Source organism: Salvelinus alpinus, chromosome 9, assembly GCF_045679555.1.
Source record: "Salvelinus alpinus chromosome 9, SLU_Salpinus.1, whole genome shotgun sequence".
NCBI classification, from domain to species: Eukaryota; Metazoa; Chordata; class Actinopteri; order Salmoniformes; family Salmonidae; genus Salvelinus; species Salvelinus alpinus.
The window spans coordinates 1,473,808-1,494,383 of NC_092094.1; the positions used below are offsets into that span (position 1 = coordinate 1,473,808).

At 43.4% G+C, this 20,576-nt stretch overlaps 1 protein-coding gene across 1 annotated transcript in view; it reads right to left on the minus strand.

The window, feature by feature from the left end:
• LOC139584097 (sodium/potassium/calcium exchanger 1-like) overlaps positions 1–20,576 on the minus strand; it is a 53,381-nt gene that overhangs the window by 21,805 nt on the left and 11,000 nt on the right. The window contains exons 4-5 of the mRNA XM_071415605.1: positions 17,044–17,103; positions 5,695–5,844 (exon numbers count right to left, since the gene is read on the minus strand). Coding sequence (XP_071271706.1) covers positions 5,695–5,844; positions 17,044–17,103 — 210 coding nt within the window. The remainder of the gene's footprint in view (positions 1–5,694; positions 5,845–17,043; positions 17,104–20,576) is intronic.

The window sequence follows — 20,576 nt, forward strand, 5'->3', positions numbered from 1 at the left end:
GGAAGTTCAGAATCCAGTTGCAGAGGGAGATGTTTAGTCCCAGGGTCCTTAGCTTAGTGATGAGCTTTGAGGGCACTATGATGTTGAACGCTGAGCTGTTGTCAATGACTAGCATTCTCACTTAGGTGTTCCTTTTGTCCAGGTGAGAAAGGGCAGTGTGGAATGGAATGGCGATTGAGTCATCTGTGGATCTGTTGGTGAGGTATGCAAATTGGAGTGGGTCTAGAGTTTCTGGGATAATGGTGTTGATGTGAGCCATGACCAGCCTTTCAAAGCACTTCATGGCTACAGATGTGAGTGGTACGGTGGTCATTTAGGCAGGTTACCTTAGTGTTCTTGGGCACAAGGACTATGGTGGTCTGCTTGAAATATGTTGGTATTACAGACTTGGTCAGGGACAGGTTAAAAATGTCAGTGAAGACACTTGTCATTTGGTCAGCTTATGCTCGGAGTACACGTCCTGGTAATATGTCTGGCCTTGTGTATGTTGGCCTGTTTAAAGGTCTTAATCACATCGGCTACAGAGAGCGTGATGACATAGTCGTCCGGAACAGCTGGTGCTCTCATGCATGCTTCAGAGACGGTGGCGGAAATATTATGTACAAAATAAGTTACAATTAACACAAAAAAACACACAAAAGCACAATTGGATAGCACTTGGTTAGGAGCCCGTAAAACGGCAGCCATCTCCTCCGGCGCCATTCTGTTAAAACTGTCGTTGTCTGTGTTACTGGATAGTGTTGTGTTGTCTGTGTTACTGGATAGTGTTGTCTGTGTTACTGGATAGTGTTGTCTGTGTTACTGGATAGTGTTGTCTGTGTTACTGGATAGTGTTGTCTGTGTTACTGGATAATGTTGTGTTGTCTGTGTTACTGGATAATGTTGTCTGTGTTACTGGATAGTGTTGTCTGTGTTACTGGATAGTGTTGTCTGTGTTACTGGATAGTGTTGTCTGTGTTACTGGATAGTGTTGTCTGTGTTACTGGATAGTGTTGTGTTGTCTGTGTTACTGGATAGTGTTGTGTTGTCTGTGTTACTGGATAGTGTTGTCTGTGTTACTGGATAGTGTTGTCTGTGTTACTGGATAATGTTGTGTTGTCTGTGTTACTGGATAATGTTGTCTGTGTTACTGGATAGTGTTGTCTGTGTTACTGGATAGTGTTGTCTGTGTTACTGGATAGTGTTGTCTGTGTTACTGGATAGTGTTGTCTGTGTTACTGGATAGTGTTGTGTTGTCTGTGTTACTGGATAGTGTTGTGTTGTCTGTGTTACTGGATAGTGTTGTCTGTGTTACTGGATAGTGTTGTCTGTGTTACTGGATAGTGTTGTCTGTGTTACTGGATAGTGTTGTCTGTGTTACTGGATAGTGTTGTCTGTGTTACTGGATAATGTTGTGTTGTCTGTGTTACTGGATAGTGTTGTGTTGTCTGTGTTACTGGATAATGTTGTGTTGTCTGTGTTACTGGATAGTGTTGTGTTGTCTGTGTTACTGGATAGTGTTGTGTTGTCTGTGTTACTGGATAGTGTTGTCTGTGTTACTGGATAATGTTGTGTTGTCTGTGTTGGTGGATAGTGTTGTGTTGTCTGTGTTACTGGATAGTGTTGTCTGTGTTACTGGATAGTGTTGTCTGTGTTACTGGATAATGTTGTGTTGTCTGTGTTAGTGGATAGTGTTGTGTTGTCTGTGTTACTGGATAGTGTTGTCTGTGTTACTGGATAATGTTGTGTTGTCTGTGTTACTGGATAGTGTTGTCTGTGTTACTGGATAATGTTGTGTTGTCTGTGTTACTGGATAATGTTGTGTTGTCTGTGTTACTGGATAGTGTTGTGTTGTCTGTGTTACTGGATAGTGTTGTCTGTGTTACTGGATAGTGTTGTGTTGTCTGTGTTAGTGGATAGTGTTGTGTTGTCTGTGTTAGTGGATAGTGTTGTGTTGTCTGTGTTAGTGGATAGTGTTGTCTGTGTTACTGGATAATGTTGTGTTGTCTGTGTTAGTGGATAGTGTTGTGTTGTCTGTGTTAGTGGATAGTGTTGTGTTGTCTGTGTTACTGGATAGTGTTGTCTGTGTTACTGGATAATGTTGTGTTGTCTGTGTTACTGGATAGTGTTGTGTTGTCTGTGTTACTGGATAGTGTTGTCTGTGTTACTGGATAATGTTGTGTTGTCTGTGTTACTGGATAGTGTTGTGTTGTCTGTGTTACTGGATAATATTGTGTTGTCTGTGTTACTGGATAGTGTTGTGTTGTCTGTGTTACTGGATAGTGTTGTCTGTGTTACTGGATAATGTTGTGTTGTCTGTGTTGGTGGATAGTGTTGTGTTGTCTGTGTTACTGGATAGTGTTGTCTGTGTTACTGGATAGTGTTGTCTGTGTTACTGGATAATGTTGTGTTGTCTGTGTTAGTGGATAGTGTTGTGTTGTCTGTGTTACTGGATAGTGTTGTCTGTGTTACTGGATAATGTTGTGTTGTCTGTGTTACTGGATAGTGTTGTCTGTGTTACTGGATAATGTTGTGTTGTCTGTGTTACTGGATAATGTTGTGTTGTCTGTGTTACTGGATAGTGTTGTGTTGTCTGTGTTACTGGATAGTGTTGTCTGTGTTACTGGATAATTTTGTGTTGTCTGTGTTACTGGATAGTGTTGTGTTGTCTGTGTTACTGGATAGTGTTGTCTGTGTTACTGGATAGTGTTGTGTTGTCTGTGTTACTGGATAGTGTTGTCTGTGTTACTGGATAGTGTTGTCTGTGTTACTGGATAATTTTGTGTTGTCTGTGTTACTGGATAGTGTTGTGTTGTCTGTGTTACTGGATATTGTTGTCTGTGTTACTGGATAGTGTTGTGTTGTCTGTGTTACTGGATAGTGTTGTCTGTGTTACTGGATAGTGTTGTGTTGTCTGTGTTACTGGATAGTGTTGTCTGTGTTACTGGATAATGTTGTCTGTGTTACTGGATAATGTTGTGTTGTCTGTGTTACTGGATAGTGTTGTGTTGTCTGTGTTACTGGATAATGTTGTGTTGTCTGTGTTACTGGATAGTGTTGTGTTGTCTGTGTTACTGGATAGTGTTGTGTTGTCTGTATTACTGGATAGTGTTGTGTTACTGGATAGTGTTGTGTTGTCTGTGTTACTGGATAATGTTGTGTAGTCTGTGTTACTGGATAGTGTTGTGTTGTCTGTGTTACTGGATAGTGTTGTGTTGTCTGTATTACTGGATAGTGTCGTGTTACTGGATAGTGTTGTGTTGTCTGTATTACTGGATAGTGTTGTGTTACTGGATAGTGTTGTGTTGTCTGTTTTACTGGATAATGTTGTGTTGTCTGTGTTACTGGATAATGTTGTCTGTGTTACTGGATAGTGTTGTGTTGTCTGTGTTACTGGATAGTGTTGTGTTACTGGATAGTGTTGTGTTGTCTGTGTTACTGGATAATGTTGTGTTGTCTGTGTTACTGTATAGTGTTGTGTTGTCTGTGTTACTGGATAGTGTTGTGTTGTCTGTGTTACTGGATAGTGTTGTGTTGTCTGTGTTACTGGATAGTGTTGTGTTGTCTGTGTTATTGGATAATGTTGTGTTGTCTGTGTTACTGGATAATTTTGTGTTGTCTGTGTTACTGGATAATGTTGTCTGTGTTACTGGATTGTGTTGTGTTGTCTGTGTTACTGGATAATGTTGTGTTGTCTGTGTTACTGGATAATGTTGTGTTGTCTGTGTTACTGGATAATGTTGTGTTGTCTGTGTTACTGGATAGTGTTGTGTTGTCTGTGTTACTGGATAGTGTTGTGTTGTCTGTGTTACTGGATAGTGTTGTCTGTGTTACTGGATAGTGTTGTGTTGTCTGTGTTACTGGATAGTGTTGTCTGTGTTACTGGATAGTGTTGTCTGTGTTTCTGGATAATGTTGTGTAGTCTGTGTTACTGGATAGTGTTGTGTTGTCTGTATTACTGGATAGTGTTGTGTTACTGGATAGTGTTGTGTTGTCTGTGTTACTGGATAGTGTTGTGTTGTCTGTGTTACTGGATAGTGTTGGGTTGTCTGTGTTACTGGATAGTGTTGTGTTGTCTGTATTACTGGATAGTGTTGTGTTACTGGATAGTGTTGTGTTGTCTGTGTTACTGGATAGTGTTGTGTTGTCTGTGTTACTGGATAGTGTTGGGTTGTCTGTGTTACTGGATAGTGTTGTGTTGTCTGTATTACTGGATAGTGTTGTGTTACTGGATAGTGTTGTGTTGTCTGTTTTACTGGATAATGTTGTGTTGTCTGTGTTACTGGATAATGTTGTCTGTGTTACTGGATAGTGTTGTGTTGTCTGTGTTACTGGATAGTGTTGTGTTTCCTGTTTCCTGTGTCACTATTCTGATGTGGATCCTGTGTTAATCCTATTCCCTACCTAGTGTATGTCAGATGTAGTGCACTTTATAGGGAATAGGGACAGAAATTGCACCCTATGTGACCAGTTGTCTACTATACTGTAGTGCTGTATGAATGAGAGCCTTGTTGAGGTGATAAACTGACACGGGTATTAATCTGCTTAGGACCAATCTGGATTTAGTGCCAAAGCTTAACGTGGAACACTTTGATAATTAATCTCACTGACTGACTGAGAGAAGGACAAAGGTACTCCGTCCATATCAACATGTTTCACTGTTTTGGTATGGGTCAGAGTAAACCAATATCATCCTACAGTATATACCGTTTACTGTTAATATAGTAACACTGTAAGAAGTTACCATAATATTGATAGTTGTAGTGGCAGGTACAAAGCCATTTCTTAAGCCACTTTTAAATTGACATAGGTTACCCAGCTAGCTAAACTGTTTACATTTAAAATGTCAACAAATAAACACAATGTCTATTTGAAATATTTCAAACACTTATAGCATGTGATTAAGACTGCTAGGAGTGTGATAAGGGAATTTATACGTTTAAATTAATGATTAGAATATTCCACCCTGAAACCATATAATTGTATGAAATTGATTAGAATCATAAAATTATATTCTGATGATGTGTGTAGTTTTAGTCAGAATTAGGTTAAAACAATGTATCTGTATAGTGGAAAAACCCAGACTGTCTGAGCCAGGCGTAGCTCAGGATTTGAACTTGTATGGGGGGAGGGGGGGGGGCTGAAGAAAGATACCGAGAACAGTTAGACTGTGTTTGAGCCCACCTGGCAGGAAGTGAGATAACTTAGGAGGACAGGGAGGACTTCTCAAGGTTTCCCTAATCTCGGGGAAATGGAACTGCCGGCTTGGTAGTGATAAACAGTGGTGAGAACTCACCTACTGTTCGTGTGTATGTATGTGCGTATGATATCTACTGTTTGTGTGGAAGTGTGTGCGGCGCTATAAAATGGGTGTCTTTGTATAATGGACTTCAGAGCGCTCTTGTGAATAAACATTTGACTATTGTAGGCTGGGCCTCTGTCTGTGTTCATTTCAACCAGTATCTTATAAATTCTGGGTTGCAGACTGAGTAGTTCATTGAGGTTCAGTTTATGAACATTGAGAAACATAATTCTCTTAACAGAGTGAAAGATAAGGGATGTGGCAACTATTCTATTGGGTCCATTGCACCAGACGATCTCAGTCAAGCCCAGCTGAACTATTTGAAGTGATGTGTAAGTCGCTCTGGATAAGAGCGTCTGCTAAATGACTTAAATGTAAATGTAAATGTAATGTGTGATAGTATTTGAACTCACGTCTGTTGTCTTTTGTAGAATTAGGTGAAAAGGTAACCTACTGTTTCCCAGGGGGTCTAGTGTGTGAATCATCAGCTTGTAGATTGTGTTCCTCATGGTGGAGTTGTGAAGAGAGGCTGAACTTCCTCCTCTCTGGAGGACAGGCTTCAACTGGGGGGAGAGAGAGAGAGAGAGAGGTGAGATCAAGAGAGAGAGAGAGGGGTGAGATCAAGAGAGAGAGAGAGGGGTAAGATCAAGAGGGAGGGGTGAGATCAAGAGAGAGGGAGGGGTGAGATCAAGAGAGAGAGGGAGGGGTGAGATCAAGAGAGAGAGGGAGGGGTGAGATCAAGAGAGAAAGGGAGGGGTGGGATCAAGAGAGAGAGAGAGAGAGGGAGGGTTGAGATCAAGAGAGAAAGCCAGAAGAGGACTGGCCACCCCTCATAGCCTGGTTCCTCTCTAGGTTTCTTCCTAGGTTTTGGCCTTTCTAGGGAGTTTTTCCTAGCCACCGTGCTTCTACACCTGCATTGCTTGCTGTTTGGGGTTTTAGGCTGGGTTTCTGTACAGCACTTTGAGATATCAGCTGATGTACGAAGGGCTATATTAAAAAAAATAAAAAAAATAAAAAAAAATTGATTTGATTTGAGAAAGGAAGGGGTGAGATCAAGAGAGAAAGGGAGGGGTGAGATCAAGAGAGAAAGGGAGGGGTGAGATCAAGAGAGAGAGAGAGAGAGAGAGAGAGAGAGAGGGGTGAGATCAAGAGAGAGAGAGAGGGAGGGGTGAGATCGAGAGAGAGAGAGGGGGAGGGGTGAGATCAAGAGAGAGAGAGAGAGGTGAGATCAAGAGAGAGAGAGAGAGAGAGAGAGAGAGAGAGGGAGAGGTGAGATCGAGAGAGAGAGAGAGAGAGAGAGAGGGAGGGGTGAGATCAAGAGAGAGAGAGAGAGAGAGGAAGGGGTGAGATCGAGAGAGAGAGAGGGGGAGGGGTGGGATCAAGAGAGAGAGGGAGGGGTGAGATCAAGAGAGAGAGGGAGAGAGAGAGGTGAGATCAAGAGAGAGAGAGGGAGGGGTGAGATCTAGAGAGAGAGAGAGAGAGAGAGATGAGATCAAGAGAGAGAGAGAGAGGGGTGAGATCGAGAGAGAGAGAGAGAGGGGTGAGATCGAGAGAGAGAGAGAGAGAGAGGGGTGAGATCAAGAGAGAGAGAGAGAGAGAGGGGTGAGATCAAGAGAGAGAGAGGGGTGAGATCAAGAGAGAGAGAGGGGTGAGGAAAACTACTTCTGGGGATCCTACTATATTACTACTGGGGATCCTACTAAACTACTACTGGGGATCCTACTAAACTACTACTGGGGATCCTACTAAACTACTACTGGGGATCCTACTAAACTACTACTGGGGATCCTACTAAACTACTACTGGGGATCCTACTAAACTACTACTGGGGATCCTACTAAACTACTACTGGGGATCCTACTAAACTGCTATTGGGGATCCTACTAAACTACTACTGGGGATCCTACTAAACTACTACTGGGGATCCTACTAAACTACTACTGGGGATCCTACTAAACTACTACTGGGGATCCTACTAAACTACTACTGGGGATCCTACTAAATTACTACTGGGGATCCTACTAAACTGCTACTGGGGATCCTGATAAACTACTACTGGGGATCCTACTAAACTACTACTGGGGATCCTACTGAATTACTACTGGGGATCCTGATAAACTACTACTGGGGATCCTACTAAACTACTACTGGGGATCCTACTAAATTACTACTGGGGATCCTGATAAACTACTACTGGGGATCCTACTAAACTACTACTGGGGATCCTACTAAACTACTACTGGGGATCCTACTAAATTACTACTGGGGATCCTACTAAACTGCTACTGGGGATCCTGATAAACTACGACTGGGGATCCTACTAAACTGCTACTGGGGATCCTGATAAACTACTACTGGGGATCCTACTAAATTACTACTGGGGATCCTACTAAATTACTACTGGGGATCCTGATAAACTACTACTGGGGATCCTACTAAACTACTACTGGGGATCCTACTAAACTACTACTGGGGATCCTACTAAATTACTACTGGGGATCCTACTAAACTGCTACTGGGGATCCTGATAAACTACGACTGGGGATCCTACTAAACTGCTACTGGGGATCCTGATAAACTACTACTGGGGATCCTACTAAATTACTACTGGGGATCCTGATAAACTACTACTGGGGATCCTACTAAACTACTACTGGGGATCCTACTAAATTACTACTGGGGATCCTGATAAACTACTACTGGGGATCCTACTAAACTACTACTGGGGATCCTACTAAACTACTACTGGGGATCCTACTAAACTACTACTGGGGATCCTACTAAACTACTACTGGGGATCCTACTAAACTGCTATTGGGGATCCTACTAAACTACTACTGGGGATCCTACTAAACTACTACTGGGGATCCTACTAAACTACTACTGGGGATCCTACTAAACTACTACTGGGGATCCTACTAAACTGCTATTGGGGATCCTACTAAACTACTACTGGGGATCCTACTAAACTACTACTGGGGATCCTACTAAACTACTACTGGGGATCCTGATAAACTACTACTGGGGATCCTACTAAACTACTACTGGGGATCCTACTAAACTACTACTGGGGATCCTACTAAACTACTACTGGGGATCCTACTAAACTACTACTGGGGATCCTACTAAACTACTACTGGGGATCCTACTAAACTACTACTGGGGATCCTACTAAACTACTACTGGGGATCCTACTAAACTACTACTGGGGATCCTACTAAACTGCTATTGGGGATCCTACTAAACTACTACTGGGGATCCTACTAAACTACTACTGGGGATCCTACTAAACTACTACTGGGGATCCTACTAAACTACTACTGGGGATCCTACTAAACTACTAGTGGGGATCCTACTAAACTACTACTGGGGATCCTACTAAATTACTACTGGGGATCCTACTAAACTGCTACTGGGGATCCTGATAAACTACGACTGGGGATCCTACTAAACTGCTACTGGGGATCCTGATAAACTACTACTGGGGATCCTACTAAACTACTACTGGGGATCCTACTGAATTACTACTGGGGATCCTGATAAACTACTACTGGGGATCCTACTAAACTACTACTGGGGATCCTACTAAATTACTACTGGGGATCCTGATAAACTACTACTGGGGATCCTACTAAACTACTACTGGGGATCCTACTAAACTACTACTGGGGATCCTACTAAATTACTACTGGGGATCCTACTAAACTGCTACTGGGGATCCTGATAAACTACGACTGGGGATCCTACTAAACTGCTACTGGGGATCCTGATAAACTACTACTGGGGATCCTACTAAATTACTACTGGGGATCCTGATAAACTACTACTGGGGATCCTACTAAACTACTACTGGGGATCCTACTAAATTACTACTGGGGATCCTGATAAACTACTACTGGGGATCCTACTAAACTACTACTGGGGATCCTACTAAACTACTACTGGGGATCCTACTAAACTACTACTGGGGATCCTACTAAACTACTACTGGGGATCCTACTAAACTGCTATTGGGGATCCTACTAAACTACTACTGGGGATCCTACTAAACTACTACTGGGGATCCTACTAAACTACTACTGGGGATCCTACTAAACTACTACTGGGGATCCTACTAAACTACTACTGGGGATCCTACTAAACTACTACTGGGGATCCTACTAAACTACTACTGGGGATCCTACTAAACTACTACTGGGGATCCTACTAAACTGCTATTGGGGATCCTACTAAACTACTACTGGGGATCCTACTAAACTACTACTGGGGATCCTACTAAACTACTACTGGGGATCCTGATAAACTACTACTGGGGATCCTACTAAACTACTACTGGGGATCCTACTAAACTACTACTGGGGATCCTACTAAACTACTACTGGGGATCCTACTAAACTACTACTGGGGATCCTACTAAACTACTACTGGGGATCCTACTAAACTACTACTGGGGATCCTACTAAACTACTACTGGGGATCCTACTAAACTACTACTGGGGATCCTACTAAACTACTACTGGGGATCCTGATAAACTACTACTGGGGATCCTACTAAATTACTACTGGGGATCCTACTAAATTACTACTGGGGATCCAACTAAACTACTACTGGGGATCCTACTAAACTACTACTGGGGATCCTACTAAACTACTACTGGGGATCCTACTAAACTAATACTGGGGATCCTACTAAACTACTACTGGGGATCCTGATAAACTACTACTGGGGATCCTACTAAACTACTACTGGGGATCCTACTAAACTACTACTGGGGATCCTACTAAACTACTACTGGGGATCCTACTAAACTACTACTGGGGATCCTACTAAACTACTACTGGGGATCCTACTAAACTACTACTGGGGATCCTACTAAACTACTACTGGGGATCCTACTAAACTACTACTGGGGATCCTACTAAACTGCTACTGGGGATCCTACTAAACTGCTATTGGGGATCCTACTAAACTACTACTGGGGATCCTACTAAACTACTACTGGGGATCCTACTAAACTGCTATTGGGGATCCTACTAAACTACTACTGGGGATCCTACTAAACTACTACTGGGGATCCTACTAAACTACTACTGGGGATCCTACTAAACTACTACTGGGGATCCTGATAAACTACCACTGGGGATACTGATAAACTACTACTGGGGATCCTACTAAACTACTACTGGGGATCCTGCTAAACTACTACTGGGGATCCTACTAAACTACTACTGGGGATCCTACTAAACTACTACTGGGGATCCTACTAAACTACTACTGGGGATCCTGATAAACTACTACTGGGGATCCTACTAAACTACTACTGGGGATCCTGATAAACTACTACTGGGGATCCTGATAAACTACTACTGGGGATCCTACTAAACTACTACTGGGGATCCTACTAAACTACTACTGGGGATCCTGCTAAACTACTACTGGGGATCCTACTAAACTACTACTGGGGATCCTACTAAACTACTACTGGGGATCCTACTAAACTACTACTGGGGATCCTACTAAACTACTACTGGGGATCCTGATAAACTACTACTGGGGATCCTACTAAACTACTACTGGGGATCCTGATAAACTACTACTGGGGATCCTACTAAACTACTACTGGGGATCCTACTAAACTACTACTGGGGATCCTGATAAACTACTACTGGGGATCCTACTAAACTACTACTGGGGATCCTGATAAACTACGACTGGGGATCCTACTAAACTGCTACTGGGGATCCTGATAAACTACTACTGGGGATCCTGATAAACTACTACTGGGGATCCTACTAAACTACTACTGGGGATCCTACTAAACTACTACTGGGGATCCTGCTAAACTACTACTGGGGATCCTACTAAACTACTACTGGGGATCCTACTAAACTACTACTGGGGATCCTACTAAACTACTACTGGGGATCCTGCTAAACTACTACTGGGGATCCTACTAAACTGCTATTGGGGATCCTACTAAACTACTACTGGGGATCCTACTAAACTACTACTGGGGATCCTACTAAACTACTACTGGGGATCCTACTAAACTACTACTGGGGATCCTACTAAACTACTACTGGGGATCCTACTAAACTACTACTGGGGATCCTACTAAACTACTACTGGGGATCCTACTAAACTGCTATTGGGGATCCTACTAAACTACTACTGGGGATCCTACTAAACTACTACTGGGGATCCTACTAAACTACTACTGGGGATCCTGATAAACTACTACTGGGGATCCTACTAAACTACTACTGGGGATCCTACTAAACTACTACTGGGGATCCTACTAAACTACTACTGGGGATCCTACTAAACTACTACTGGGGATCCTACTAAACTACTACTGGGGATCCTACTAAACTACTACTGGGGATCCTACTAAACTACTACTGGGGATCCTACTAAACTACTACTGGGGATCCTACTAAACTGCTATTGGGGATCCTACTAAACTACTACTGGGGATCCTACTAAACTACTACTGGGGATCCTACTAAACTACTACTGGGGATCCTACTAAACTACTACTGGGGATCCTACTAAACTACTAGTGGGGATCCTACTAAACTACTACTGGGGATCCTACTAAATTACTACTGGGGATCCTACTAAACTGCTACTGGGGATCCTGATAAACTACGACTGGGGATCCTACTAAACTGCTACTGGGGATCCTGATAAACTACTACTGGGGATCCTACTAAACTACTACTGGGGATCCTACTGAATTACTACTGGGGATCCTGATAAACTACTACTGGGGATCCTACTAAACTACTACTGGGGATCCTACTAAATTACTACTGGGGATCCTGATAAACTACTACTGGGGATCCTACTAAACTACTACTGGGGATCCTACTAAACTACTACTGGGGATCCTACTAAATTACTACTGGGGATCCTACTAAACTGCTACTGGGGATCCTGATAAACTACGACTGGGGATCCTACTAAACTGCTACTGGGGATCCTGATAAACTACTACTGGGGATCCTACTAAATTACTACTGGGGATCCTGATAAACTACTACTGGGGATCCTACTAAACTACTACTGGGGATCCTACTAAATTACTACTGGGGATCCTGATAAACTACTACTGGGGATCCTACTAAACTACTACTGGGGATCCTACTAAACTACTACTGGGGATCCTACTAAACTACTACTGGGGATCCTACTAAACTACTACTGGGGATCCTACTAAACTGCTATTGGGGATCCTACTAAACTACTACTGGGGATCCTACTAAACTACTACTGGGGATCCTACTAAACTACTACTGGGGATCCTACTAAACTACTACTGGGGATCCTACTAAACTACTACTGGGGATCCTACTAAACTACTACTGGGGATCCTACTAAACTACTACTGGGGATCCTACTAAACTGCTATTGGGGATCCTACTAAACTACTACTGGGGATCCTACTAAACTACTACTGGGGATCCTACTAAACTACTACTGGGGATCCTGATAAACTACTACTGGGGATCCTACTAAACTACTACTGGGGATCCTACTAAACTACTACTGGGGATCCTACTAAACTACTACTGGGGATCCTACTAAACTACTACTGGGGATCCTACTAAACTACTACTGGGGATCCTACTAAACTACTACTGGGGATCCTACTAAACTACTACTGGGGATCCTACTAAACTACTACTGGGGATCCTACTAAACTACTACTGGGGATCCTGATAAACTACTACTGGGGATCCTACTAAATTACTACTGGGGATCCTACTAAATTACTACTGGGGATCCAACTAAACTACTACTGGGGATCCTACTAAACTACTACTGGGGATCCTACTAAACTACTACTGGGGATCCTACTAAACTAATACTGGGGATCCTACTAAACTACTACTGGGGATCCTGATAAACTACTACTGGGGATCCTACTAAACTACTACTGGGGATCCTACTAAACTACTACTGGGGATCCTACTAAACTACTACTGGGGATCCTACTAAACTACTACTGGGGATCCTACTAAACTACTACTGGGGATCCTGATAAACTACTACTGGGGATCCTGATAAACTACTACTGGGGATCCTACTAAACTACTACTGGGGATCCTACTAAACTACTACTGGGGATCCTGCTAAACTACTACTGGGGATCCTACTAAACTACTACTGGGGATCCTACTAAACTACTACTGGGGATCCTACTAAACTACTACTGGGGATCCTACTAAACTACTACTGGGGATCCTACTAAACTACTACTGGGGATCCTGATAAACTACTACTGGGGATCCTACTAAACTACTACTGGGGATCCTGATAAACTACTACTGGGGATCCTACTAAACTACTACTGGGGATCCTACTAAACTACTACTGGGGATCCTGATAAACTACTACTGGGGATCCTACTAAACTACTACTGGGGATCCTGATAAACTACGACTGGGGATCCTACTAAACTGCTACTGGGGATCCTGATAAACTACTACTGGGGATCCTGATAAACTACTACTGGGGATCCTACTAAACTACTACTGGGGATCCTACTAAACTACTACTGGGGATCCTGCTAAACTACTACTGGGGATCCTACTAAACTACTACTGGGGATCCTACTAAACTACTACTGGGGATCCTACTAAACTACTACTGGGGATCCTGCTAAACTACTACTGGGGATCCTACTAAACTGCTATTGGGGATCCTACTAAACTACTACTGGGGATCCTACTAAACTACTACTGGGGATCCTACTAAACTACTACTGGGGATCCTACTAAACTACTACTGGGGATCCTACTAAACTACTACTGGGGATCCTACTAAACTACTACTGGGGATCCTACTAAACTGCTATTGGGGATCCTACTAAACTACTACTGGGGATCCTACTAAACTACTACTGGGGATCCTACTAAACTACTACTGGGGATCCTGATAAACTACTACTGGGGATCCTACTAAACTACTACTGGGGATCCTACTAAACTACTACTGGGGATCCTACTAAACTACTACTGGGGATCCTACTAAACTACTACTGGGGATCCTACTAAACTACTACTGGGGATCCTACTAAACTACTACTGGGGATCCTACTAAACTACTACTGGGGATCCTACTAAACTGCTATTGGGGATCCTACTAAACTACTACTGGGGATCCTACTAAACTACTACTGGGGATCCTACTAAACTACTACTGGGGATCCTACTAAACTACTACTGGGGATCCTACTAAACTACTAGTGGGGATCCTACTAAACTACTACTGGGGATCCTACTAAATTACTACTGGGGATCCTACTAAACTGCTACTGGGGATCCTGATAAACTACGACTGGGGATCCTACTAAACTGCTACTGGGGATCCTGATAAACTACTACTGGGGATCCTACTAAACTACTACTGGGGATCCTACTGAATTACTACTGGGGATCCTGATAAACTACTACTGGGGATCCTACTAAACTACTACTGGGGATCCTACTAAACTACTACTGGGGATCCTACTAAACTGCTATTGGGGATCCTACTAAACTACTACTGGGGATCCTACTAAACTACTACTGGGGATCCTACTAAACTACTACTGGGGATCCTGATAAACTACTACTGGGGATCCTACTAAACTACTACTGGGGATCCTACTAAACTACTACTGGGGATCCTACTAAACTACTACTGGGGATCCTACTAAACTACTACTGGGGATCCTACTAAACTACTACTGGGGATCCTACTAAACTACTACTGGGGATCCTACTAAACTACTACTGGGGATCCTACTAAACTACTACTGGGGATCCTACTAAACTACTACTGGGGATCCTACTAAACTACTACTGGGGATCCTAATAAACTACTACTGGGGATCCTACTAAATTACTACTGGGGATCCTACTAAATTACTACTGGGGATCCAACTAAACTACTACTGGGGATCCTACTAAACTACTACTGGGGATCCTACTAAACTACTACTGGGGATCCTACTAAACTAATACTGGGGATCCTATTAAACTACTACTGGGGATCCTGATAAACTACTACTGGGGATCCTACTAAACTACTACTGGGGATCCTACTAAACTACTACTGGGGATCCTACTAAACTACTACTGGGGATCCTACTAAACTACTACTGGGGATCCTACTAAACTACTACTGGGGATCCTACTAAACTACTACTGGGGATCCTACTAAACTACTACTGGGGATCCTACTAAACTACTACTGGGGATCCTACTAAACTGCTACTGGGGATCCTACTAAACTGCTATTGGGGATCCTACTAAACTACTACTGGGGATCCTACTAAACTACTACTGGGGATCCTACTAAACTGCTATTGGGGATCCTACTAAACTACTACTGGGGATCCTACTAAACTACTACTGGGGATCCTACTAAACTACTACTGGGGATCCTACTAAACTACTACTGGGGATCCTGATAAACTACCACTGGGGATACTGATAAACTACTACTGGGGATCCTACTAAACTACTACTGGGGATCCTGCTAAACTACTACTGGGGATCCTACTAAACTACTACTGGGGATCCTACTAAACTACTACTGGGGATCCTACTAAACTACTACTGGGGATCCTGATAAACTACTACTGGGGATCCTACTAAACTACTACTGGGGATCCTGATAAACTACTACTGGGGATCCTGATAAACTACTACTGGGGATCCTACTAAACTACTACTGGGGATCCTACTAAACTACTACTGGGGATCCTGCTAAACTACTACCGGGGATCCTACTAAACTACTACTGGGGATCCTACTAAACTACTACTGGGGATCCTACTAAACTACTACTGGGGATCCTACTAAACTACTACTGGGGATCCTACTAAACTACTACTGGGGATCCTGATAAACTACTACTGGGGATCCTACTAAACTACTACTGGGGATCCTGATAAACTACTACTGGGGATCCTACTAAACTACTACTGGGGATCCTACTAAACTACTACTGGGGATCCTGATAAACTACTACTGGGGATCCTACTAAACTACTACTGGGGATCCTACTAAACTACTACTGGGGATCCTGATAAACTACTACTGGGGATCCTACTAAACTACTACTGGGGATCCTACTAAACTACTACTGGGGATCCTACTAAACTACTACTGGGGATCCTACTAAACTACTACAGGGGATCCTGATAAACTACTACTGGGGATCCTACTAAACTACTACTGGGGATCCTGATAAATTACTACTGGGGATCCTGATAAACTACTACTGGGGATCCTACTAAACTACTACTGGGGATCCTGATAAATTACTACTGGGGATCCTGATAAACTACTACTGGGGATCCTACTAAACTGCTACTGGGGATCCTACTAAACTACTACTGGGGATCCTACTAAACTACTACTGGGGATCCTACTAAACTACTACTGGGGATCCTACTAAACTACTACTGGGGATCCTACTAAACTACTACTGGGGATCCTACTAAACTACTACTGGGGATCCTACTAAACTACTACTGGGGATCCTACTAAACTACTACTGGGGATCCTACTAAACTACTACTGGGGATCCTGATAAATTACTACTGGGGATCCTGATAAATTACTACTGGGGATCCTACTAAACTAGTACTGGGGATCCTGCTAAACTACTACTGGGGATCCTGATAAATTACTACTGGGGATCCTGATAAACTACTACTGGGGATCCTGATAAACTACTACTTGATCACTGTCTAGTTGTTCACCTTTAATAGTTTCTTGTCCTCTGGGGCAGGAGGGCTACTTTTCTGACCTGCTGTCTTGTCCTGTGGACAACAAGGATTCACCAGATGTTAAAACATTCCAGAACACGCCACCCCTTCAAATGGACAAAAATATTTCCCAACATATTTGTTTATATAAAGGAGGGGCAGTAAAGCTCACAGCTACAGTACATACATAATGTTTTGGTTGTAATATGGGAATTACGTATTGGGCGCAACAACAACCCCTGATGAAGCATGCTTCTTACCCTATGTAGTCTATATAATGCTCAATCACCATTACAGGAGTTAGGTGTATATGTTGATGCTTCAAGTAAAATAGTGTGTATCACTGCAGCCCCTCAGGCTTGTAAGGGTTGCGTGATCAGCTTTGGTTCTTTGATCAGCAAGGGCCTAGGTAAGAATCCTCCCACTCCCAACAACACCAGGTGTGTGTACACAGATGTCATTCCCATCTCAAGTGATGCTCTCAGTCTCAGCTCTCCCTTATTAAAGAACCAGAACTGCCCACGCTGCACTGCAGTTGCTGATGAACCAGAAAGAACGATGACGATCATCAGTGAGTGAATGACTCATCAGTGAGTGAATGACTCATCAGTGAATACACAACTCATCAGTGAATACACGACTCATCAGTGAGTGAATGACTCATCAGTGAGTGAATGACTCACTGATTCTCCTAACACAGGATCCAGCCTCTGATTCTCCTAACACAGGAGCCAGCCTCTGATTCTCCTAACACAGGAGCCAGCCTCTGATTCTCCTAACACAGGAGCCAGCCTCTGATTCTCCTAACACAGGAGCCAGCCTCTGATTCTCCTAACACAGGAGCCAGCCTCTGATTCTCCTAACACAGGAGCCAGCCTCTGATCCTCCTAACACAGGAGCCAGCCTCTGATCCTCCTAACACAGGAGCCAGCCTCTGATTCTCCTAACACAGGAGCCTCCATGTGTTTTCTCACAAAATTATCTTCATTATCAACCCCTGACGTGCAGATATTTGCTACTATTTATTTATTATATATTTTTTTATTTTACCTTTATTTAACTAGGCAAGTCAGTTAAGAAAAACTTCTTATTTACAATGACGGTCTAGGAACAGTTGTTCAGGGACAGAACGACAGATTTGTACCTTGTCAGCTCGGGGATTTGATCTTGCAACCTTTCGGTTACTAGTCCAACGCTCTAACCACTAGGCTACCTGCTGGTTACTAGTCCAACACTCTAACCACTAGGCTACCTGCTGGTTACTAGTCCAACACTCTAACCACTAGGCTACCTGCTGGTTACTAGTCCAACACTCTAACCACTAGGCTACCTGCTGGTTACTAGTCCAACACTCTAACCACTAGGCTACCTGCTGGTTACTAGTCCAACACTCTAACCACTAGGCTACCTGCTGGTTACTAGTCCAACACTCTAACCACTAGGCTACCTGCTGGTTACTAGTCCAACACTCTAACCACTAGGCTACCTGCTGGTTACTAGTCCAACACTCTAACCACTAGGCTACCTGCTGGTTACTAGTCCAACACTCTAATCACTAGGCTACCTGCCACCCCTCCACTCTAACCACTAGGCTACCTGCTGGTTACTAGTCCAACACTAACCACTAGGCTACCTGCTGGTTACTAGTCCAACAGTCTAACCACTAGGCTACCTTTCGGTTACTAGTCCAACACTCTAACCACTAGGCTACCTGCTGGTTACTAGTCCAAAACTCTAACCACTAGGCTACCTGCTGGTTACTAGTCCAACGCTCTAACCACTAGGCTACCTGCTGGTTACTAGTCCAACGCTCTAACCACTAGGCTACCTGCTGGTTACTAGTCCAACGCTCTAACCACTAGGCTACCTGCTGGTTACTAGTCCAACGCTCTAACCACTAGACTACCTGCTGGTTACTAGTCCAACACTCTAACCACTAGGCTACCTGCCACCCCTCCACTCTAACCACGAGGTTACACTGCCACCCCTCCACTCTAACCACGAGGCTACACTGCCACCCCTCCACTCTAACCACTAGGCTACCTGCCACCCCTCCACTCTAACCACGAGGTTACACTGCCACCCCTCCACTCTAACCATGAGGCTACACTGCCACCCCTCCACTCTAACCACTAGGCTACCTGCCACCCCTCCACTCTAACCACTAGGCTACCTGTCACCCCTCCACTCTAACCACTAGGCTACCTGCCACCCCTCCACTCTAACCACGAGGTTACCTGCCACCCCTCCACTCTAACCACTAGGCTACGCTGCTGTCAATAGAAATAATAATCATGTGATTTAAAAATAAAACCCATTTTTGGAAACGAGCTCAATACAGTTTAAAGGACTCAAACCAAATGGACACGGTGTAGAAATTATACGGGACCTACATTCATAGTGTTTGACTGTTTCCAGCTAATAATCACTTAAATGAAAGCTAGACAGTCCGAGAGCATTGAAAATTCCCAAAACGATGGATAGAGGACAATGTTTAGCAAATGTTGACGGCAAGGAAATATAACCAAGTTTCAGTGTGGCCCTTTGGACCTACATCATCTATGGCCTTCATCATCTATGGCCTTCATCATCTATGGCCTTCATCATCTATGGCCTACATCATCTATGGCCTTCATCATCTATGGCCTACATCATCTATGGCCTTCATCATCTATGGCCTTCATCATCTATGGCCTACATCATCTATGGCCTACATCATCTATGGCCTACATCATCTATGGCCTACATCCTCTATGGCCTACATCATCTATGGCCATCATCTATGGCCTTCATCATCTATGGCCTACATCATCTATGGCCATCATCTATGGCCTTCATCATCTATGGCCTTCATCATCTATGGCCTACATCATCTATGGCCTTCATCATCTTTGGCCTACATCATCTATGGCCTACATCATCTATGGCCTACATCATCTATGGCCTTCATCATCTATGGCCTTCATCATCTATGGCCTCATCATCTATGGCCTTCATCATCTATGGCCTACATCATCTATGGCCTTCATCATCTATGGCCTACATCATCTATGGCCTACATCATCTATGGCCTACATCATCTATGGCCTTCATCATCTATGGCCTTCATCATCTATGGCCTTCATCATCTATGGCCTACATCATCTATGGCCTTCATCATCTATGGCCTACATCATCTATGGCCTTCATCATCTATGGCCTACATCATCTATGGCCTTCATCATCTATGGCCTTCATCATCTATGGCCTTCATCATCTATGGCCTACATCATCTATGGCCTACATCATCTATGGCCTACATCATCTATGGCCTACATCATCTATGGCCTTCATCATCTATGGCCTACATCATCTATGGCCTACATCAAGACACCCTTCATCATCTATGGCCTACATCATCTATGGCCTTCATCATCTATGGCCTACATCATCTATGGCCTACATCAAGACACCCTTCATCATCTATGGCCTACATCATCTATGGCCTACATCATCTATGGCCATCATCATCTATGGCCTTCATCATC